Below are 22,635 nucleotides of genomic sequence, written 5' to 3' on the forward strand. Positions count from 1 at the left end.
CATCAGTTACAGAGGGAGAAAGGCAGGCAGCTAATGTAAACTCATTCTCCCTTGTGTAACAGCAGAGATCATAAGGTCCTGCTATGTAGGATTGTAGATCTCTGCTGTTACATGAAAAGCCACATCACTGCACAGTAAGAAACGCCCCTAGGGACACACTTAACCCCTGCCAGTGTCATTTTTACAGTAACAGTGCATATATATAGCACTGATTACCGTAGTAATGTCACTGGTACCCCCAAAAGTGTCAAAAATGTCAGTCAAGGGTCCGATCTGTCTGCCGCAATGTCGCAGTCCCGCAAAAAAAATCGCAGATCGCCGCCATTACTCGTTAAAAAAAAAAACAATAAAAATTACAAAAATCTTTCCCTTAGTTAGTAAACGCAATAACTTTTGCGCAAACCAATCAAAATACGCTTTTTGTGATTTTTTTTTACCAAACATATGTAGCAGAAAACAAATTGGCCTAAAATGTTAAAAAATTTTGATTTTTACAATTTTTGGGGGAATTTCATATAAAAAATGTGAAAAATATTGTTATTTTTGCAAAATTGTCGCTCTTTTTTTGTTTATAGCGCATGATCAAAAAATCGCACAGGTGATCAAATACCACCAAAAGAAAGCTCTGTTTGTGGGAAAAAAAGGACGTCAATTTCATTTGGGTACAGCGTCGCACGACCGTGCAATTGTCCGTTAAAGTCATGCAGTGCCGATCTTCCGGGGCTTAAGTGGTTAAAAATGCCAGTTGCCTGGTTGTCATGCTGACTCTCAGCTCAATACTTTCAGGGCTCATTTCCATTTATGTGCCTTGTTGATGCCTATGCATTAACAAATGTCATGCTACACATTAAGGCAACCCAATAGAATCCAACAAATGAATGAAGGGCAGTGCAACGTGTCAATGGATATATTTTGCATTGCCAAATGATGTGCTAATGCACACGCTTTCACATGTGTTTCTGCAAAGTTTGGATGTAAATCAATCCTTATAAAAGTTTTTAAGGTGAAGGATCATCATATCCTTTTTTAGAAAGAAATTGGCAAGGGTTGCCTATGTATTTCTCCCTAACCCCTTTGTGAAGGAGAGTAAAACAAATATGAATGCCTAAGCACAATTTTGCAACTTTGACATGTGCTAGTATAACTGAACATAACATCGCAACTACTTTGTGCATCCAGGTGAATTATATCTTTTTTTTTTTTTTTTTTTAGGAAAAATTGGGCTTTCTTTTGGTGTTAAATGGTAATAGATATCTCCTGATTTTTTTTTCTTTTAATTTTAAATGAACACTGGCTCAAAATAGTAAACAAAAAACATTTCTTTTAAATGTATCTGTATATTTCTTGTTATTACCATAAAATACCACCAAAGAACAACCAAAAATAAATTTTCCTGCTTCTATCGATCGCAGCAATACCACATTTGTGTATGTTAGTTGTCTTTGTACCCATAGTAGGGCCCAGAAACAAAAATGCGCAGTTTGTAATTTTTTTTATCCTGCCTAAAACACACTGACACTCATTATTATTATTTTTTAATTCTCCCCTAAGTATGCTGGCTGTGGCGTTTGACCCCACTGTGACCTTCGACCCTGACCTTGACTCTAACACTAATCTTGGCAAACCTTGATCCTAATTATTTTTTTCTTTATTTTGTATTCTTTCTTTTTCTTTTACACACACTTGTTTGTGTATATCTTCCTCTCCTACAAAAAGAGAAGGATACAACGTATCTTCCTCTTCATTCAGAAGAGGAAGTAAACAAAGGGGTGGGCTCACAATGACGGATCACTCTGACAGCCAATCAGAGGCTATCACAGCGATCATGTGACCCGGAACCAGGGGTTCCGTTCGTTAGTATGCCACACGCTGTGACGAGCACTCCAAGCAGAAAGTGAGATGCACATAAATGTGGCCCCCACAGAAGAAGACCCACTTCCGTGGGGCCACATACATGCGTAAGGTCGGTGGGAAGGGGTTAGGGAAGCCAGCCAAAAAGCTACTGCTGTCTAGGAAACTTTGTCACTGACATACCTGTACCTAACAAAACATACAATTAATCTTTTTAACCTCAGATCTAGCAGTATTTTCTCAGTTAATATGCATGGGTCTTCAACCTCTTATTGTGACATGACTATATGTCGCTCCAGTGTGTGGGGGTGAAGTCATTTCCAGGAGATGGCTCTTCTGCTTCAAATTCCACTTCATGCAGTGACATAAAGTAAGGGAAAAAAGTATTTGATACCCTGCTGATTTTTTACGTTTGCCCACTGACAAATGATCAGTCTATTTTTTTAACTGTAGGTTTATTTTAACAGTGAGAGACAGAATACCAACAAAAATATCCTGAAAAATGCATTTAAAAAAAGTTATAAATTGATTTTAATTTTAATGAGTGAAATGAGTATTTGATCCCCTATCAATCAGCAACATTTCTGGCTCCCGGGTGTCTTCTATACAGGTAATGAGCTGAGATTAGGAGCACTCTCCTAAAGGGAGTGCTCCTAATCTCAGCTTGTTACCTGTATAAAAGACATCTGTCCACAGAAGCAATTAATTAATCAGATTCCAATCTCCCCATCATGGCCAAGACCAAAGAGCTGTCCAAGGATGTCAGGGACAAGATTGTAGACCTACACAAGGCTGAAATGGGCTACAAGACCATCGCCAAGCATCTTGGTGAGAGGGTGACAACACTTGGTGCGATTATTTGCAAATGGAAGAAACACAAAATAACTGTCAATCTCCCTCTGTGTGGGGCTTTATGCAAGATGTCACCTCATGGAGTTTCAATGATCATGAGAACTGCACGGGAGAATCTTGTCAATGATCTCAAGGCAGCTGGGACCATAGTCACCAATGGGACTTTTCCACTGCAAGTACCGGCTCGGCTCCACTTGGCCCTGCTTGGCTCTGTTTGGTTTTCCACTGCATGGTACCGCATGGTACAGTGTTGGAACGGTTCGGTACGGTTTGGTACGGTTTGCTTTTCCACTAAATAGTAGGTGGGTGGGATAACAACAATTCTCTGACCAATCAGTGGCTAGTAGTAACAAGCAGTCAAGGCTGCATGCAAAGGATTGTGGGATATGGTACCGGTACGGCCCTCTTGGATCCACAACCGAGGTGGTACTGTTTCAGCGAGCCGTACCGTTCGGTTCCATGTAGTGGAAAAGCGCCGCCGTACCGAACCGTTCCTACACAGTACCATGCGGTACAATGCAGTGGAAAAGCGCAAAAGCGAGCCGAACCGTTCGGTTCCATGCAGTGGAAAAGCGCCACAAGAAAACAAGTGGTATCACTTACTTGTGAAAGACCGAAACCCAGCAGTGCCCGCAAGGTCCCCCTGCTCAAGAAAGCACATGTACAGGCCCATCTGAAGTTTGTTAATGAACATCTGAATGATTCAGAGGAGAACTGGGTGAAAGTGTTGTGGTCATATGAGACCAAAGTTGAGCTCTTTGGCATCAACTTAACTCGCCATGTTTGGAGGGGGAGGAATGTTGCCTATGTCCCCACTGTCAAACATGGAGGTGGAAACATTATGTTTTGGGGGTGTTTTTCTGCTAAGAGGACAGGACAACTTCACTGCATTCAACGGGACGATGGACGGGGCAATGTACCGTCAAATCTTGGGAGAGAACCTCCTTCTCTCAGCCAGGGCATTGAAAATGGGTCCTGGATGGGTATTCCAGCATGACAATGACCCAAAACACATGGCCAAGGCAACAAAGGAGTGGCTCAAGAAGAAGCACATTAAGGTCCTGGAGTTAATCCCATAGAAAATATGTGGGGGGAGCTGAAGGTTCGAGTTACCAAACATCAGCCTCGAAAGCTTAATGACTTGGAGAGCATCTGCAGAGGAGTGGGACAAAATCCCTCCTGAGATGTGTGCAAACCTGGTGGCCGACTACAAGGAAGGTCTTACCTCTGTGATTGCCAACAAGGGTTTCTCCACCAACTACTAAGTCATGTTTTGCGAAGGGCTCAAATACTTAGTTCACTCATTAAAATGCAAATCAATTTATAACTTTTTTTAAAATGCGTTTTTCAGGATATTTTTGTTTTTATTCTGTCTCTCGCTGTTAAAATAAACCTACCATTAAAATTATAGACTGATCATTTCTTTGTCAGTGGGCAAACGTACAAAATCAGCAGTGGATCAAATACTTTTTTCCCCTCACTGTACCTTCTTAGACCCAATCTGTCCCGAATTAAGGGTCAGCTGCTGACTTGACACCATCCACTGGCAGCTTAACTCTTCAACACAGAAGACACAGAAGTTGAATCCAATGCAGTTTTGAAGTGTAAATCTACAATGGCAAATTTCTGTCCCTGCAAATAACTAAATTTGACTAAGGGAACATGGAATAAATGGGGAGGATCTAGCTAGGACTGAACTACCACTTAGGAGAAAAAGACAGAGGGAAAAAACAAAATCACATAGTAAACAAGTTTTAGTGGCCCAAACCTGCTACTAGATGTCAGCATACTGCAGCATAATAACAACCTACAATACACCATGGAAAATATACATAAACGTGGGGCAGAACATGGGCTTTGTTAAAACTATTGAACGCTCTAATCTACATTTAAAAGGCTCGAATTTGAATGAGAATACTGGTGTAGCATCCTCCTAGGTAAGTGCTAGTGAGAGAGTATAGTTTGTGCTCTGTCTGCTTACCAGAAGAGTTGCAGGTAAATCTATATTGTTCTCTGCCTACCAGAGAGCAGGATCTGTTAGTGAGGTCTGCTCATTGTGCTCAGGATGCAACTCGTTCTGTCTGGAGAGTATTTTACACTGATCCAATAGGGAGGCATGTTGGACAGTGGGAGGAAACCTGATGAATGGGTGCATGGGCTTTTGATACAGTCCTGACAATTGGCAGAGGGAAAGTTGCCTCAAGGCATGTTGGGATACTGTATAAAAGCCAGGAGCACATGTGCTCAAAGGTCTTTTGTTGGCAAGCAGAGTCCCGGAGGAAGGGGATGACTGCCTCCTCCTCTGCAGAGGTGTCATGCGGCCTCAGGGAGTCGTCCTGAGGCCAGAAGAGTAGCAGTGAGGAGCTGAACCCAGAGGTCCAGGGAAGCTGGCTGAGAGGGGAGAAACTGGAGGATCTGTCTCTGCAGTACAGTGAATACAGAAACTCGTGTCAAGGGGCCTGACCTGAGGAGGGCCACCCCTGCTCCTAGGATAGTCAGTGGACGGGTGCCAGTGGGAAGAGGATGCTAGTAAGAGTGTCCTGAAGATAGATTATCGTCCATCAAGTCGTCTTGTTAGAGACCAAAGAGAACAAGAGACTTAACCCCATCCACCCTAGTTGCAGCGTGGATTAACAGCCTGGCTGTTTCATATCTTTTCAAGCAAGTTTTGAAGATAGAAGTCCTCAAACAATGTGAATAGTTTAATTTAAGTATACAACTATTCCCTTCTCCTATGCCAAATTATCAATAAACAACAAAACAAACAACACCCCTAGACTGTTCATTTATGTGGCGAGCCATTGGAAACAAGGAGAGATTCGGAGACTTGATCAAGTAAAGATGTGCTGGTAACCAGGGGAGCCTGCAAAGTCAATATCCGGCAGTCCCTGCGGGGGCAGTGCTACACTGGCTTCTATAGGAAGTCCCAATCCTACAATTAAAGCCAGAATGAAAATTAACGTCACTCAGCAGGTTGCCTGTGTATCTCTAAAGGGACCTAAAGTGGTTCTAAAGGCAGAAGTTTTTTTTCTATCTTGATGCAATCTATGCTTTAGGATCAAAAACCTGTGTGCAGCAGCCCCCCTCAGCCCCCCTATAACTTACCGAGCCCCCTTCGATCTAGGGATGTTGTACGAGAGACTTTGTTGCCCAGGACTCTCCCTCCTGACTGGCTGAGACATTGGCTCCAGCTGCTGTCAATCAAAGTCGGTAAGCCAATAAGGAGAGATGGGGCGGGGCCGACTTGTGGCTCTGTGTCTGAATTAAAATTTAACTCCACCTAAAATATTTGAATTTAGGTTTGGACTGAGTAAGGAAAGATTTAGGAGGCTCCCCCCCAAAAAAAAAATTAAAGGAGTTGTAAAGTCAGAAGGTTTTTTTTCTCCTAATGCATTCTATGCATTAGGAGAAAAAAAACTTCTGTGTGTAGCAACCCCCCCTAATACTTACCTGAGCCCCATCTCTGTCCAGCGATGTCCACAAGTCTCTCAGCCATCTGAGACTCTCCCTCCTGATTGGCTGCGTCAGTGCCATTGACTCCTGCTGCTGTCAATCAAAGCCAGTCAGCCAATCAGGAGAGAGAGGGAGCTGGGCCGGGCTGCAGCTCCCTGTCAGAATGAACACAGGGAGCTGTGACTCGGCTCGGGTGCCCCCATAGCAAGCTGCTTGCTGTGGGGGGCACTGAACAGGAGGGAGGGGCCAGGTTTACAGAAGAGGGACCCGAGAAGAGGAGGATCAGGGCTGCTCTGTGCAAAACCAACTGCAACAGAGCAGGTAAGTATAACATGTTTATTTATTTTTTTATCGAAAAAAAAAATTATACTTTACAATCACTTTAAGGCGTCATGTACACGGGACGTTGTTAAAAGTCCCTTTGAATGCTGGAATTTTTAGGACGTTTGAAAGGTCCGTTCGGTTGCGTTTGTACCCGCGTTTAGCGGGCGTTTAGCGGGCGTTTGCGTTTAGAATCGTTCCTAGAGGTAAAAAAATGATTCCCCTTTAAAATGGAAAAACGCGAACGCCAAACGCCGGTCATCGCGTTCGGACGCGTTCGGACGCGTTCGGTCACGTTTTTGCGTTTGAAACGCCGGGAAACACACGTTCGAACACAAATAATTGCGTTCTAAAAAAAGTCCCTGAACGCAACTGCCCGCAAACGACCCTGTGTACATGGACAGATAAGATAAAATGTAGATGGGTTCAGGGGCTTCTAAAAAAAACACCCAACTGCTCCTAAACGGCCATTTCCAGCGTCCCGTGTACATGGAGCCTAAAAGTCAACAGCTACAAATACTGTAGCGGCTGACTTTTAATATAAGAACACCTACCTGTCAAGAGATCCAGCGATGTCCTTATCCAAGCCTACTCTTCAATCTCAAGTAAAAGAAACAGGAAGTGAAGCACTGCACCTTGTGAATGGTCCCGTCGTTTTCTGGGACCTGTGATGCGCCCCAGAAGACTGCGGAGGAAGGAGGTGAGTGCGAACTTTTGGCCCGTGGCGATCTGAGCTGGAAGTGGGAGCGGTTACCTGTCAAAACTAAATATCTGCTCCCCCCTCCCCCAAAAAAAGTGCCAAATATGACTGGGGGAGGAGGGTTTTAAACAAGTGGAACTTCCCCTTTTGTGTGGAGCTCCACTTTAAAGCTGAACTCTGGGTAAAAGTTTTTTTAGTGCATTTGCTATTTACAAATAAATTACCGTACCTACAATGGTGGATGTTGCATGTGTGGATGGCTGTTGAGTTAATTAATACTATTAGTTTCATTCATCCCCGACACTACTATAAGCACCAAACTTTCCGCACTGAGGGTGACAGTTTTGGCTTTCTACAGTAGTGAAGAGGATTGCTCGCTCTCCACTATCCTCTCTCGTTGCCCATTCACAAAATGTATTTTTTTCCACAGAACACAAGTGAATTGATGAGAGGAGATCCTGTTGTTCATCTGCTCACTCTACCCCTTGTCCATTCATGGAACATCTTGTATTCCATGAAAAGGGTAAGACATTTTGTGAATGGATGAGGATCAAGCAATGCTCTTCTTTACTGGTACTATCAGTCTTATGCCTCCTTTCCTTGGCTAAGTCTGCCGTGGTGCAACAATATATCCTCTAGAAAATGCATACAGAATATCAGGGGTGTGCAGACAGCTACAGCCGGGAATCCTGTAAAAAGCAATGACAGGCTGACAGTGGCCACAGATGTCTAGCGGTATTTGCATGTAACCACATATGGAGCAGTTATCTGTAGTTAGAGACAGATCATCTCTAGATGCACGTAGCTTGTGTCTAGGGTTGGTCATCTGTGCCTAACCATAATTAATCACTCTATATGCAATTACAAGTGAACACCAGCAGATAGCTGTGGCTTTATAAAGCATTGTATATGACTTTCACCAAACATTCACTGATGGTGAATCAATCACTGTCATTTACAATGTAAAACACATGCCCCTGGTAGATTTGTCAGATTTACTGATTTTTAAATGTACCCCTTAAAGTGTAAATAAACCTCTGCCAAAAAAGTTTTCGAATGGGCACAGCATATTAGCACACTATGGCTTGCTTAACTAGCAAGTTAACTATCAATAGCAAGGCATAACTTGCCTTGCTAGTGATCCCCATCAGGGCCGCACTGTCAGCGCTCCAGTTGGCCATGGGCACTGTCATCTTCTCCTGGTCTTCCTTCCAGGTTCTGACATGGTTGCCTTCTGGGTTGACCAGGAAGCAATGATGTCACTCCCGCACATGTGCACAGGAATCACATCATCATGGTAGAGATTAGTTCCATAAATGTATGCTGAGCTGTGCATGCATGTCTCAGTGTACATTACTGCTAACAGGCAGGGAGAAGAGTTCAGGGCAGAGGACATCAATAGACACCAATGCTGATCCACTGTGCTGCAACCGCATGCATTGCTAAACCACCAAGCAAACTCGTGGCATGTATGATACAACAATGCCATCTAGAGGTAGTGTTGGTAAATGTTCACCAATACAGACTAGTAGAAGAAACAAAAGTACCAAAGTAGTGAGAAAGGATACACCCATGTGGGATTGTCTACTCAAACTTTCCAAATAAAAGGTCAGCAACATAAGCTGAGCAATGAATAAGCACAAGGTGTGAAACGCGTCTGCTGTCCAGTTTGGTCTTGTCTGATGTTGTACCTTTGATTTGAAGAATAAAACTCAAGTTTCCAAGTTCCTGGGTCTGGAAGTGCCACTTTCTTCTTCATTTACAAGCAACATAAGCTGACATGAGGGCTCATAATAGAAACACAACAAGAAAGATCTATGCCAGAGGTAACTTCACAGGGCCAAAGAAGAAATGTCATCTAAAAATTATGCTAATGCCTGATTCCTTGCAATTGCTTATAGAGTAAGTCTCGAGCACTGGTTGCCTACAGAGATTGTGAAGCTGCTATACCATGAGCTAAGTAACTTTTAGTATATTCCTATTGTATAGATAGGTAGTGCATGTGCATGCTTTTTGTGTGCATATCTGTCAGTCTTGTATTGTATTCCTACAATTGTAATGGTACAGTATGTATGTACACCTTTTATTTTAGTAAATGAAGGCCTCTTAAACCCCTTGGGAAAGAGAGCATTGACTGATGGGGTATGGCAAGGAGATGAGTCTGGGGGGGAGGCAGTAGGTGAAGTGGTCACAGGGGATTGGATCAGGGTGATGAGGTTGGGCCTGAGCTCAATAAAAGTTCTGCCCCCTGGGAATTCTGGATCTTTTGGACAACACGTGGATGAAAGAGCTGGGAAGAGCTGACGATTGTGACCATGGATGCTGACACTATTCTCTTCAGGGTCCATGAGTTGCTGGACAGAGGTCAGGCATCACCTCCGGATGTCCCATTACCAGGGAGCCCTGAGGTGGGGCCCCCAGCCACTGGGACTCGTAGGCGTTCTCGCTCGTCATCTCGCCTGAGCCCTTCTCCTTCTCTGTCCCATTACAGGGAAAGGAATGCTCACCTCTCCTCTAGAGCCACAGGCGCTGTCAGCGCTGGCGTTTCCTTTGGCTAAAGGCGTCAAGATTCCTGCTTTGGATTCCCTGCTAATTTAAATTGGCTTTCTGGTAAGCACAATACCATTGGTAGCCTTGGAGTGATCACTTCTTGTTTCTACACATCGCCGTTTATTTTTTGGACTTATTTATGGACATTTATTTGTTACAATACTGAACTTTTAGCGCAACTTTTTTATATATATATATTTTTTTTTACCTTACCAGCATTAAAACTTGGTGTAATGGGCTATGCTCTGGTCTGGAAGTTGGAGTTAGTCTGTCAAGCACTTAAGGACTTAGGGACAGGCCCCCCTTTGGAATTGAAAAGTTAATGTTAAATGTGCTCTCATTCCCTGTGGTGCAAACTTTTTGGCTACAGGTCATCACCTTTCTACATGATCATATGGGGTCCCCACTTCAACTGGATATTAAGCAGTGTGTCTTGGGCCTTTTTCCAGATGACGTGGCTGACAAGTTCCTGACCACCTTCCTCCATGAAACGCTCTTCCATGCCCGTAAGCTCATAGCCAAATTGTGGATGCGTGCACAGCCCCCTACTCTCCGTCTTTGGATGGCGGACGTTAACTCTACCCTTCCGTATAAACGGTTGATATATCTACACAAGGGCTGCCCCAAGAAATTTGAGCAGGTTTGGGGCCGATGGTTGGAGGACTCCCGTACATGCACTGGCCAGTCGTAAATGCTACTTCCCCACAAGAGTATGCTGCTGAATTCTTCTTTTGCTAGATATCACTTATGATCACCAGCCCCTTGGGCAGTGTCCCTGGGGTCTGGTATTGTACTATGTTTCCCTTGGTAATTGCTTAACTTGTTGCTGAAGCTCACCAATGTCTTTACTCTCTGCTACACAGTGTATTACCTTGTTCTGTTCCATTATCCGGTGTTGCAGTAATTGCTTGCATATTGTGACAGGAAGTCAGGTAAATCTGTGAATGTAGTCACAGACAGGAGATACATTTCCACCTGGATTGGAAAGTTCACCAATTACTATAGGGTGTCGGCTGCAGAGCTAGCCAGCAGGACGTTGAACAGACTTCAGCTGTTCAGAATGAGGAAATGAAGGCCTCTATAATTTGTCCAAAGGAAGTCTAAGGATTGCTGCCTCATGTCGCCGTGTGGGCTGGGAGAGGAGGACAGACAGACGTGTGCCCCTGAAAGCTGTGTGAGCATGGGGAAGACCTCCTGAAGCGATGTGAAGCTGAGGAGGGTAACAAGTGTGAAGACTACTCAAAGTGAGGTCTTGGATCGTTTCTAGGTGAAAAGGAAACAATGGACATTTCCTGGGTGAAGGGGAAATTAAGTAAGACTCAAGGTGAGGTCTTGAACTATTTCTATGTGGAAGAAATAGATGAACTGTGTTCAATGTGAAGAGGAAAAGGGACATGTTCAATGTGAAGAGATAAAACATGGACTATTGAGAGTCTGCTGTGTGATCAGCCAAGTCTGCCCAACAGTAGGTTGTGGACAGACTTCATTAGATAGGTTCCAGTGTGTGAGAAGGTAGCCGCCCACAGAGGCAAGGATTTATTTTGGTGTTTTATTTTATTTTGCTGTTTTTGACGCTTGCAGTCTGGTGAAGAAAATTGCATTAATAAACCAAACTGTTGTTTGCAACCACTTCTCGGATATCTTCTTGTGAAAACGCACCCCCCAAGGGGTCATCCACGCCTACCATGGAGCTAATCCCTTACAATATGTTTTCTTTCAATAAACTGCATTTTGAAAGTCAAATGTGCTCTCATTACAACCATGACTGGCACTGGTTTAAAGTGTTTGCATGTTATATGTTAGAAATAAAATAAAGCTGTGGCCTTGCCCTTTCCAACTTAATGGTTGTAAGTGTGGTATTTTTTATAGTCGGGGGTCAAGGCGTTTTCTAATATGTTAATATGTCAGTCTTCCTAGGCTTATGTGCCTCAGCAGTCATGAAGGCTTCTTGATCCCCTTGGCAAAGAGAGCCTTGACTGAGGGGGCATGGCCAGGAGATGAGTATGAGGCGGGGGGGAGCAGTAGGTGAAGTGGTCACAGGGGATTGGATCAGGATCATGGGTTTGGGCCTGAGCTCACTAAAAGTTCTTCCCCCAGGGAAATCTTGCACAACATGTGGATAATAGAGCTGACCACCCTACCACCCCTTTTGCCTTTTGATGGTCTGTCACCGCTTTAGCGGCGCTTTTTTTACCTTATCAGGATTAAAACTTGGTGTAATGGGCTATGCCCTTGACTGGAAGTTGGAGTTAGTCTGTCCAGCACTTATGGTAAGGACAGGCCCCCCCTTTGGAATTGTATAGTTAATGTTAAACATGCTCACAGTACAACTGTGACTGGCACTGGTTTAAAGTGTTTGCATGGTATGTGTTGGAAATTTTATAAAAAAAGCTGTGGCCTTGCCCTTTCCAACTTAATGGTTGTACGTATGGTATTTTTTTTCTGGGGAGGGGCAAGGGGTTTTCTATTATGTTAATAATCGGTCTTCCTAGGCTTATGCGCCTCAGCAGTCAAGCACATTAATACACTACAGAGGTTTTATTTCTTCCTTGGGTTTACTGCAAAGAACCTTAAAAGACACAAAGCAAAACAGCAATGCAATGCACATAGAATCCTTTGTTGATGCCTAGTTCGACTAGGGAAAAACTTAAATTATTTTGTACAGTTATCCAAGTTAACTTCTTACCTTCAGGAGTCTTGCTGTGTTTGCATCCCATATCAGAAAATGAAATATCTTCTCTTTTCTGGGACATCAGGGTAACAGAATTACTAATACCCATAGTTCTGAGTGTTCTATAGAAAGGAGACAGAGAATTTGTGAACAGATATGTATATTTTCATAACACCAAACTACCCAAAGTTGCACTGAAGGAAATATATATGCCACCATTGCTGATCTCTCCATATCAAAATGTTAACTATCTGGCCTTTATCTTGATCCATTAGATCTGAGCCATTGCTGTGGAACAAACATGTATGTGGACTGGTGCAGGGCTGGCCTAAGACATTGTGCTGCCTGGGTCCGAGATTGAAATGCTGCCCCACCCCCAAAAAAAAAAAAAAAATTCATGCCCTCCAAAAGGCCCCCACATTCTATAGGACTATGAAAGCAGTCAGAGGAGTGTGAGTGTGTACGGAGTGACAGCAAGAGCAGGACAGAGCAGTAGACACTGGGCAGATGAGGGCACCAGGCTTTCTACTGTCTATAGTGCCACAGTGCCCTGCAGGGCTACGGGCATGGTACAGGAGAATGCAGTGCTGCGGGCATGGTACAGGAGAATGCAGGGATGTGGGCATGTTCCAGAAGAATGCAGTGCTGCGGACAAGGTACAGAAGAATGCAGTGCTGCGGGCATGGTACAGAAGAATGCAGTGCTGCGGGCATGGTACAGGAGAATACAGGGCTGCGGGCATGGTACAGGAGAATGCAGTGCTGCGGGCATGGTACAGAAGAATGCAGGGCTGCGGACATGGTACAGGAGAATGCAGTGCTGCGGGCATGGTAAAGGAGAATGCAGGGCTGCGGGCATGGTACAGGAGAATGCGGGGCTGTGGGCATGGTACAGGAGAATGCAGGGCTGTGGGCACGGTGCAGGAGAATGCGGGGCTGCGGGCATGGTGCAGGAAAATGCGGGGCTGTGGGCACGGTGCAGGAGAATGCGGGGCTGCGGGCATGGTACAGGAGAATGCGGAGCTGCGGGCATGGTGCAGGAGAATGCGGGGCTGCGAGCATGGTACAGGAAAATGCGGGGCTTCGAGTATGGTACAGGAGAATGCGGGGCTGCGGACATGGTACAAGTGAATGCGGGGCTGCGGGCATGGTACAGGAGAATGCAGGGCTGCGGGCATGGTACAGGAGAATGCAGGGCTGCAGGCATGGTACAGGAGAATGCAGAGCTGCGGGCATGGTACAGGAAAATGCGGGGCTGCGGGCATGGTGCAGGGAATGCGGGGCTGCGGGCATGGTATAGGAGAATGCAGAGCTGCGGGCATGGTACAGGAAAATGCGGGGCTGCGGGCATGGTGCAGGGAATGCGGGGCTGCGGGCATGGTATAGGAAAATGCGGGGCTGCGGGTATGGTGCAGGGAATGCGGGGCTGCGGGCATGGTACAGGAAAATGCGGGGCTGCGGGCACGGTGCAGGAGAATTAGGGGCTGCGGACATGGTACAGGAGAATGCGGGGCTGCGGGCATGGTGCAGGAAAATGCGGGGCTGTGGGCATGGTGCAGGAGAATGCGGGGCTGCGGGCATGGTGCAGGAGAATGCGGGGCTGCGGGCATGGTACAGGAGAATCCAGGGATGTGGGCATGGTCCAGAAGAATGCAGTGCTGCGGACATGGTACAGAAGAATGCAGTGCTGCGGGCATGGTACAGAAGAATGCAGTGCTGCGGGCATTGTACAGGAGAATACAGGGCTGCGGGCATGGTACAGGAGAATGCAGTGCTGCGGGCATGGTACAGAAGAATGCAGGGCTGCGGGTATGGTACAGGAGAATGCATTGCTGCAGGCATGGTAAAGGAGAATGCAGGGCTGCGGGCATGGTACAGGAGAATGCAGTGCTGCGGGCATGGTACAGGAGAATGCGGGGCTGCGGGCACGGTGCAGGAGAATGCGGGGCTGCGGGCATGGTGCAGGATAATGCGGGGCTGTGGGCATGGTGCAGGAGAATGCGGGGCTGCGGGCATGGTACAGGAGAATGCGGGGCTGCGGGCATGGTGCAGGAGAATGCGGGGCTGCGGGCATGGTACAGGAGAATGCGGAGCTGCGGGCATGGTGCAGGAGAATGTGGGGCTGCGGGCACGGTGCAGGAGAATGCGGGGCTGCGGGCATGGTATAGGAAAATGCGGGGCTGCGGGTATGGTGCAGGGAATGCGGGGCTGTGGGCATGGTACAGGAAAATGCGGGGCTGCGGGCATGGTGCAGGAGAATTCGGGGCTGCGGACATGGTACAGGAGAATGCGGGGCTGCGGGCATGGTGCAGGAGAATGCGGGGCTGCGGGCACGGTTCAGGAGAATGCGGGGCTGCGAGCATGGTGCAGGAGAATGCAGGGCTGCAGGCATGGTACAGGAGAATGCAGAGCTGCAGGCATGGTACAGGAAAATGCGGGACTGTGGGCATGGTGCAGGGAATGCGGGGCTGCGGGCATGGTATAGGAAAATGCGGGGCTGCGGGTATGGTGCAGGGAATGCGGGGCTGTGGGCATGGTACAGGAAAATGCGGGGCTGCGGGCATGGTGCAGGAGAATTCGGGGCTGCGGACATGGTACAGGAGAATGCGGGGCTGCGGGCATGGTGCAGGAAAATGCGGGGCTGTGGGCATGGTGCAGGAGAATGCGGGGCTGCGTGCATGGTACAGGAGAATGCGGGGCTGCGGACATGGTACAGGAGAATGCAGGGCTGCGGGCATGGTGCAGGAAAATGCGGGGCTGCGGACATGGTACAGGAGAATGCAGGGCTGCGGGCATGGTGCAGGAAAATGCGGGGCTGCGGGCATGGTACAGGAGAATGTGGGGCTGCGGACATGGTACAGGAGAATGCAGGGCTGCGGGCATGGTACAGGTGAATGCAGGGCTGCGGGCATGATACAGGAAAATGCGGGGCTGCGGGCATGGTGCAGGGAATGCGGGGCTGCGGGCATGGTACAGGAAAACGCGGGGCACGGGCATGGTGCAGGGAATGCGGGGCTGCGGGTATGGTACAAGAGAATGCAGAGCTGCGGGCATGGTGCATGAGAATGCAGGGCTGTGGGTATGGTAGAGGAGAATGTGGGTCTGCGGGCATGGTACAAGAGAATGCGGGGCTGCGGGCATACTACAGGAGATGCAGTGCTGTGGGCATGTACCATGCCTGCAGCACTGCATCTTCTGTTATATGCCTGCAGCCCCGCATAATGGCAGATTGGCAGGTAGTGTGGCTGCAGTGTGTGTGGAGCAGTCTCACTTACCTTTGTAAAGGCGCCTTAGGATTTAAAAATGGCGCCGCCCGGCGCCACACGTCAACACGTCCGCGGCCGGCCTGACATGCACACTGCGCATGCACCGCCGCTCAGGAAAGCTAATACATGTTCGGCTATTCCCGGAAATAGCCGAACGTTTATGCGCTTTGCCGAGCGGCGGCGGCGGCGCAGTGTGCATGTCAGGCCAGCCGCGGGTCACTTTTTTTTTTTTTTACCGATAGCAAAAGAAGAGAAGAGGCAGCCAGGGGCCGCCCCTCTCTAGTGCCACCTGGGTCCCATGGTAGGGCCGGCCATGGACTGGTGGTAGGTTTGCTCCTGGGTATAGAATAACACGTTGGTGTTTAGAGGGTTCTGCCCAGTTCTTTTCTTTTTGTCAATTGAGGTGAAATCCTTCCCCAAGGACATTTTCCACACTCAATAGGTTGATGCTCCACTGGTTCCCTCTACACGTATTTTAGGGATCCCATGTCCCATAAACCCAGATATAGCCTATGGGTGAAATCTTCTGCAATCCTTTACCCCCTTCCACTTTAAAGCGGATGCCAAACCTTCCAACCCTCACAGCGTGAACATACACTCTCCTCTTAATCCCAGCACAAAAGAAAGCATGTCCAGTTGGGTTTAGATAAACAGAATGTAAGCTTTACTCCAAAAGATGGTAATTAAACAGCTGGTATTTGGACATACTTATTTTATTCTTCATTTAAAAGCAGTAGGGTAACATAAGGGTAACCTGTCTCCCAAACTTCTACTTCCCCCTTCTGATAGAGCAGTTCTTCATAAGGAGGTACTCACAAATAGTGGTGCACCAAGAATTCGGTCTATTGTAACACGAGAGTCCCAGCCAAAACTTACCAACGTGGTTCACACTCCCGACTTCTTAGCACCATCTATCAATCCCTAAGGCTCTGTTCACATGTCAGCATAGAGATTGCGGGCAGAATCACCGCGATTCTGCCCGCGATCCGGAAATCATTGCAAATCGCGTGACGCCTGTGCGTTGCCCGTGATTTGCAATAGCACCCCAAACGCTGTGCGATGTTGCCGCCATTTCTGCCTGCCGAATTGCGGTACCATCGCGCAAAAAAAAAAAAGCGGGACGCATGACGCTCCAAAGAAGCTCTTGTACCTTTTTTGGGCGTCATGCGTCCCGCGTTTTTTTTTTTGCGCGATGTTGCCGTGATTCGGCAGGCGGAAATCGCGGCAACATCGCACAGTGTTTGGGGTGCTATTGCAAATCACGGGCAATGCACAGGTGTCCCGCGATTTGCAATGATTTCCGGATCGCGGGCAGAATCGCGGTGATTCTGCCCGCGATCGCTACGCTGACATGTGAATGTAGCCTAAAATTATACTAAAGGCAAAACATTTTTTGTTAGTTTTGGATAGAGTGGAGAGGCATTAGAACACCTGTCAGGTTTTATTGCTGTCTGTGCTCATGTTAAGGAGATTCATTCTCCCTATTTGTCCTGTTTGCCATTATCATTGAAATTTAAATTAAAAGAAAATCCCACATTTTGGGATGTCCCCAGAAAAGTAGCAGAGGGGAAATCTTCCAAAAGGGACACTAGTTCTAGTGACCTGGGGAGACCCAATGAATTCCAATTATTTGCAGGGATTATTAATTCTCCTATGTCATGTTTGGCTATGGGACAGGAAGTGAAGGAAAATCTCCCCAATGGGACAAATCTGACAGGGGTTATAACCCACCCTTGCTCTATCCAAAAAAAAAAAAGTTTTGCCTATAGTTCTACTTTAAATAACCCATTACTAAAGCCAATGACAGATAGGCTGCATGTGTGGAACCTGAAGGGCAGAACAAATACCCTCTAACATGCAGGTTGAGACTTATGGGCTTATTAAAGGCATATTTGTTTCAGCCCAAAGTTACATTTTATTGAAAACAGAGACAGCTGGGAAGTTACCATGCATCAGAATTATTTAGGAGAAAGCCAACAATGACAGTCCCCCATATTTCCTCCGGTATAATTGTTCCACTAATATTGCTACTGAATACAAATTATACACATTCATGCATGCAGTGGAATCAAAGCGTCTTGCATTGCCCCATTCTGCGAAGTCTTTGTGTTAATATCTGCATATGGGCAATCAATCTAAGTGTCTCAAAAGTAAAATATCGGCACCTATGGGTCCTTTCACACGGCCGCTCCGTGTGTCCGCAAATCATCCTATTTTTTTGCGGATGATTTGCGGACATAATGTAAGTGAATGGCACTGCGGATGTCATTGGAATACCATCCGCTGACACCCGATTTTCCTCCTTTCAGTTCTGTTCCGTTTTTTCGAATGGAACAGAACCCTATTTTTTCATCCGTGTAAAAAACGGAAAGGAAGGAAAATCGGATGTCAGCGGTGTCATCCGCTGACATCCGCAGTGCCATATACTTACATTATGTCCGCATATCATCCGCAAACGGATGGGATGATATGCGGGCACACGGAGCGGATGACAGAAATGTCATCCGCTCCGTGAAAAAAAAAAAAAAAAGTCCCGCAGCGGACTAAAGCAGCGGATCGGCCGTCTGAAAGGACCCTTTTAAGAACTAATAGTTAAAGTGTGTTTAAATGCATTTTGTTAGTTTTGGATAGAGAAGGGAAAGGCTAGACTCATTGTCAGGTTTCATTTTGCTGTTTGTGTCTCAACTACAGAGATTCACCATATCTGTTTGTCCAGACAGGCCTAGAAGCACATGGCGTTCATAACTGGGGGGTCCAGGCAGTGTGGATTTAATTGGTTTAAAAATGAAAAAAGAAAAGTAGTGCTATTTACTGGATTGGTCTGAAGAAATGGGCTGAAGGGGAGCCAGTCCTTCTCGTCCTCATCCGTGCCTGACCTCACACTGGTCAGCCGTCCTGTTTTTTTTTTATTTTGGAGAGGGAGGCGTTTTATTCGTAATTATTTTTTAAATTGCCGGGTGCAGGTGTTCTGTTGAATACTGCAGATCGTTGGATAATGCCTCCGACGATCTGCACAAGCGCACTACTGACATCGCTCTGGCAAACTGCTGGGGTGGCGTTAACTCTGCTAATGCACAGATCGTCGGAGGCATTATCTGATGATCAGCAAACGCAGTATTCATTTGATATGTCCTGCATGGTGGCTCCTCATGCAGTATTCCTCTCATGTACCCTGCTTGGTCACACTCCATCTTCAGGCTCAGCCTCTCAGAAGAGGATTAGTACAGGGCTGCCAGTTATGTGCCGCCCCTGGGAGGGGTGAGGGAGGTTGGGCAGGTGACTCAGAGAGGAGAGCACAGCACACATCGTGTTAACGTCCCAGTGTTCTGTCGATTACTCCATTTGCAGATCGTCAGATATTGCCTCTGACGATTTGCGCATGCACAGTGCTGACGTCACACAAGCTGATTGCCAGAGTGACGTCAGTACTGCGCATTTGCAGATTCTGGGAGACATTAACCGACGATCTGCACTATTCGACAAGACACCGGCCAATATCAACCGCAAATTAATTTAAATGTGATTTGACATTTTCATTAGAAATGTCATTTTTGCTGCAGCATGTTCTATACACTTTACAGGCAGACAAAGGGGACCACCAGGCACTATAGATAAAGGAATTTTTTTTATTTGTATTCTTTCACTTTAAGTTGAGTTCCTTTTTTTTTTTTTTATTTTGGCATGGGGTTCCCCTTAAAATCTTTACCAGACCCAAAGCTGTTTTTTTTTTTTTAACATATTTGTATTGCTGGCATTGTTTATTTTACATTTCAGCTATCAGTGGGGAAGCCCGCTGACAGCTGATAAGTCATCGGTTGTTAAGGGCGGGGTGGCCAGCTACTTAACAACCAGCTATTCTTCACGCAAATTTTCGACCGATCCTAATTATAATCATTCAGAAAATTTGGAATTTGTTACTATTCATTACTATTTAATTCAGAAATTCTGATACATCCGAATCTCTGAATAACCAAAAATTTGTCTGAATTTGTATTCGGACCAAAATGAATTGCACATGTCTATTAGTGTGTACCCAGCTGAAGCAATGCTTACACAGAGGGAGATCTGTCTGATAAGCGTTCCCTTCCGTCTGCCACCACTGACATTAGGTATAGTTAGATAGAGCAAACAATTGTCATCTCACTTCTAGCATTGATATGTCAAAGTCAGGATGAGAGCAAAGAGCCTGGAAAAGAATAATGGAGAGGAGAAAAAAGACATAGATAGTACATACACTCATTGAAGTTATGTACTACCTCTGTATGGTATGACGTAAAAGTGAATACGTGCAATCACCTTCTAACATTGCCGATAGAAAACAGGAAATACCTGTTTGTGTTTGCATACGGAAGGATCTGCATATACAGTATTATGCAATGTACTATTAATAAAGCATTATCTTGGAAGGTAATATCTGCAGGCTATTTTCTATTGTAGATTACATTATTGTGCCCATGTACTGCATGCAGAATACCACGCCTAAATCTGCCACGTCCCTGTCTCGAGAACATTCTCTCCCACTCCTTCTCTAAAATTGTCACAAACATTAACTTAAAATGCAGTAAGCCATATATTACAAAAAACTTAAAGTGCCTTTCCACTTTTTGTAGTCAAATTTGAGAACAAACGCCATTATATTCACATTTATACAACATACCTGAAAATAGTTTTTTCTTTTAATATGTATCTTTCTAATTCAGGGTTTCTCAACCAGGGTTCCTCCAGAGGCTTCTAGGGGTTCCTTAAAGTGTTTTTTTTTTAATAACAAATTTCTTATACTTTCCTCCTCTGTGCAAGTTTTGCACAGAGCAGCCCCGATCCTCCTCTTCTCGGGTCCCTCTTCGTTGCTCCTGGCTCCTCCCTCCTGTCGAGTGCCCCCCACAGCAAGCAGCTTGCTATGGGGGCACCCGAGCAGAGCTGCAGCTCCATGTGTCCATTCAGACAGGGAGCTGCCGTTCGGCCCTGCCCCCTCTCTCCTGACTGGCTAACTGACTTTGATTGATAGCAGTGGGAGCCAATGGCGCCGCTGCTGTGTCTCAGCTAATCAGGAGGGAGAGTCCTGGGCACCCGAGGGACTCATCGACATTACTGGATAGAGAGGGGGCTCAGGTAAGTATTAGGGGTTGCTGGGGCAGCTGCTACACACAGAAGGCTTTTTAGCCCAATGCATAGAATACAACTCCTTTAAGCAATTAGCAATTTTAAAGGATGTTTGCACCAAACATGTGAGGTATCTCTGCAAATGTCAGAGTGAGAGCAAAAGTTCTAGAACAAGACCTCCTCTTTAGCTCTAAATTGCTAACCTACAAAAAAGATTTCTAGGTATGGAAGATTGTTGCCATTCCATGAGCATGTACAATTTTAAAGCATCACATGTTAGGTATCTGTTTACTCTGCGTAACATCATCTTTCATATTTTACCAAAATGCTGTGTGACATAAATAGGTTAAAGTGTATTGTTTCCCAAAAAATTGTGTTTGACAAATACGGTGTGACATAAAAAATTGCAACAACCGCCATTTTATTCTCTAGGGTCTCTTTAAAAAAAAAAAAAAAAAGATATTGTTTTAGGGTTCTAAGTAATTTTCTAGAAAAAAGAAAAATCCTGATTTTAACTTTTTTTCTAAACAAAAAGTGTCAGAATAGGCCTGGTCCTTAAGTGGGTAAATTATTATTTTGGCCAATGGAATAACTGAACGCCCAAACACCTGACATGCCTAAACATGCTTAGATGCATTTTCAAAATGTGGCTTTCGGCGCTTTTTTTTATGCTGCTTTTCTCCTGCCAGGAGAAATGCTCAATGCAGATGAAACCTTAAAATGGACTTTGCACTGCATACATCTTTGTCTAGGTGCTGCGGGTGGAGCTGGGACAAAGGTTGGTATATTATCTAACATTTTTTCCCCTATAGGTTATTTTATGGACTTTAGGGCTTCATTCACACTGGCACTCCTGCGTTTAGCTTTCCTAAACAACGTAATAAGCATAATGAACTTTTAGGCCCCACAGAGCAAAAATGTGCAATGTGTGGCAGGGTTGCAGCAGATTCCTGGGGCTGGATGTACAGGTGAATGCAAACCAATGTTTGTGTTGGGGTGTAATCACACAGCCATCAATTAGCTGCAGATAGGGACAGATGCTTGCCCCAGATGCTAGCAGCTCGCTGCCAGGAGTGATCCGATCATTGTGCGTTTAGAGTCTCTAATGGCACTTTTCCACTGCAAGTACCGTCTCGGCTCTACTCTGCCCTGCTTGGCCCGGTTTGCTTTTCCACTGCTGGTACCGCATGGTACGGTGTTGGAACGGTTCGGTACGGTACGGTATAGGTTTGCTTTTCCACTAAAGTAGTACTAAAGTTAAGTGGGTGGGATAACAACGGGGTGGGTGGGATTCTCTGACCAATTAGTGGCTAGTAGTGACTGCATGCAAAGGATTGTGGGATATGGTACCAGTTTGGTACCTGTTGGAACCATAATCGAGTAGGTACTGTTTTTTCAGAGCCGTACCGTACCGAACCGTTCCGACACTATACCATGCGGTACCAGCAGTGGAAAAGCACAAAAGCGAGCCAAACCGTTCAGTTCCATGCAGTGGAAAAGCGCCATAATTGGATCCTGGAAGCACAGATTTCTATTTTCTCTAAACACAGCTAAGCACTCAGTATAAATGGCATCATTGAAAAATCCTTACATGCATTTATACTTGTTTAGAAATCCTTTCCCTGCCAGAGCCATTTTTGCACACCTGTTTAAAAAATAATTACTTAAACCCCTCCAAATTATTATATGTTTTCTGAAAGCAGAGGCCCTGAAGAATGAAATAGTGGTATTACCAATGTCACAGAATATTAGTGCAGCAGGTTATCAATCAAAAGCTTCAGTAAAAATATACTTAAACTAATTTTAGGGCACACAAACAAAATTTCCCAACATTTGGTAAAGATGGGGTTGTTGTGCCAAGTAAATAGATAC

The 22,635-nt window shown here is 45.7% G+C and overlaps 1 protein-coding gene across 1 annotated transcript in view; it reads right to left on the reverse strand.

The window, feature by feature from the left end:
- Positions 1–22,635, reverse strand: part of LOC309560455 (uncharacterized protein) — a gene marked incomplete at both ends in the record, with an annotated part of 203,085 nt that overhangs the window by 67,592 nt on the left and 112,858 nt on the right. The window contains one exon of the mRNA XM_082264089.1: positions 12,414–12,520. Within this exon, the coding sequence (XP_082120215.1) occupies positions 12,414–12,520 (107 nt within the window). The remainder of the gene's footprint in view (positions 1–12,413; positions 12,521–22,635) is intronic.

The sequence above is a fragment of the Pelophylax lessonae genome, assembly GCF_965119305.1.
Source record: "Pelophylax lessonae genome assembly, chromosome: 7".
Taxonomy (NCBI): domain Eukaryota; kingdom Metazoa; phylum Chordata; class Amphibia; order Anura; family Ranidae; genus Pelophylax; species Pelophylax lessonae.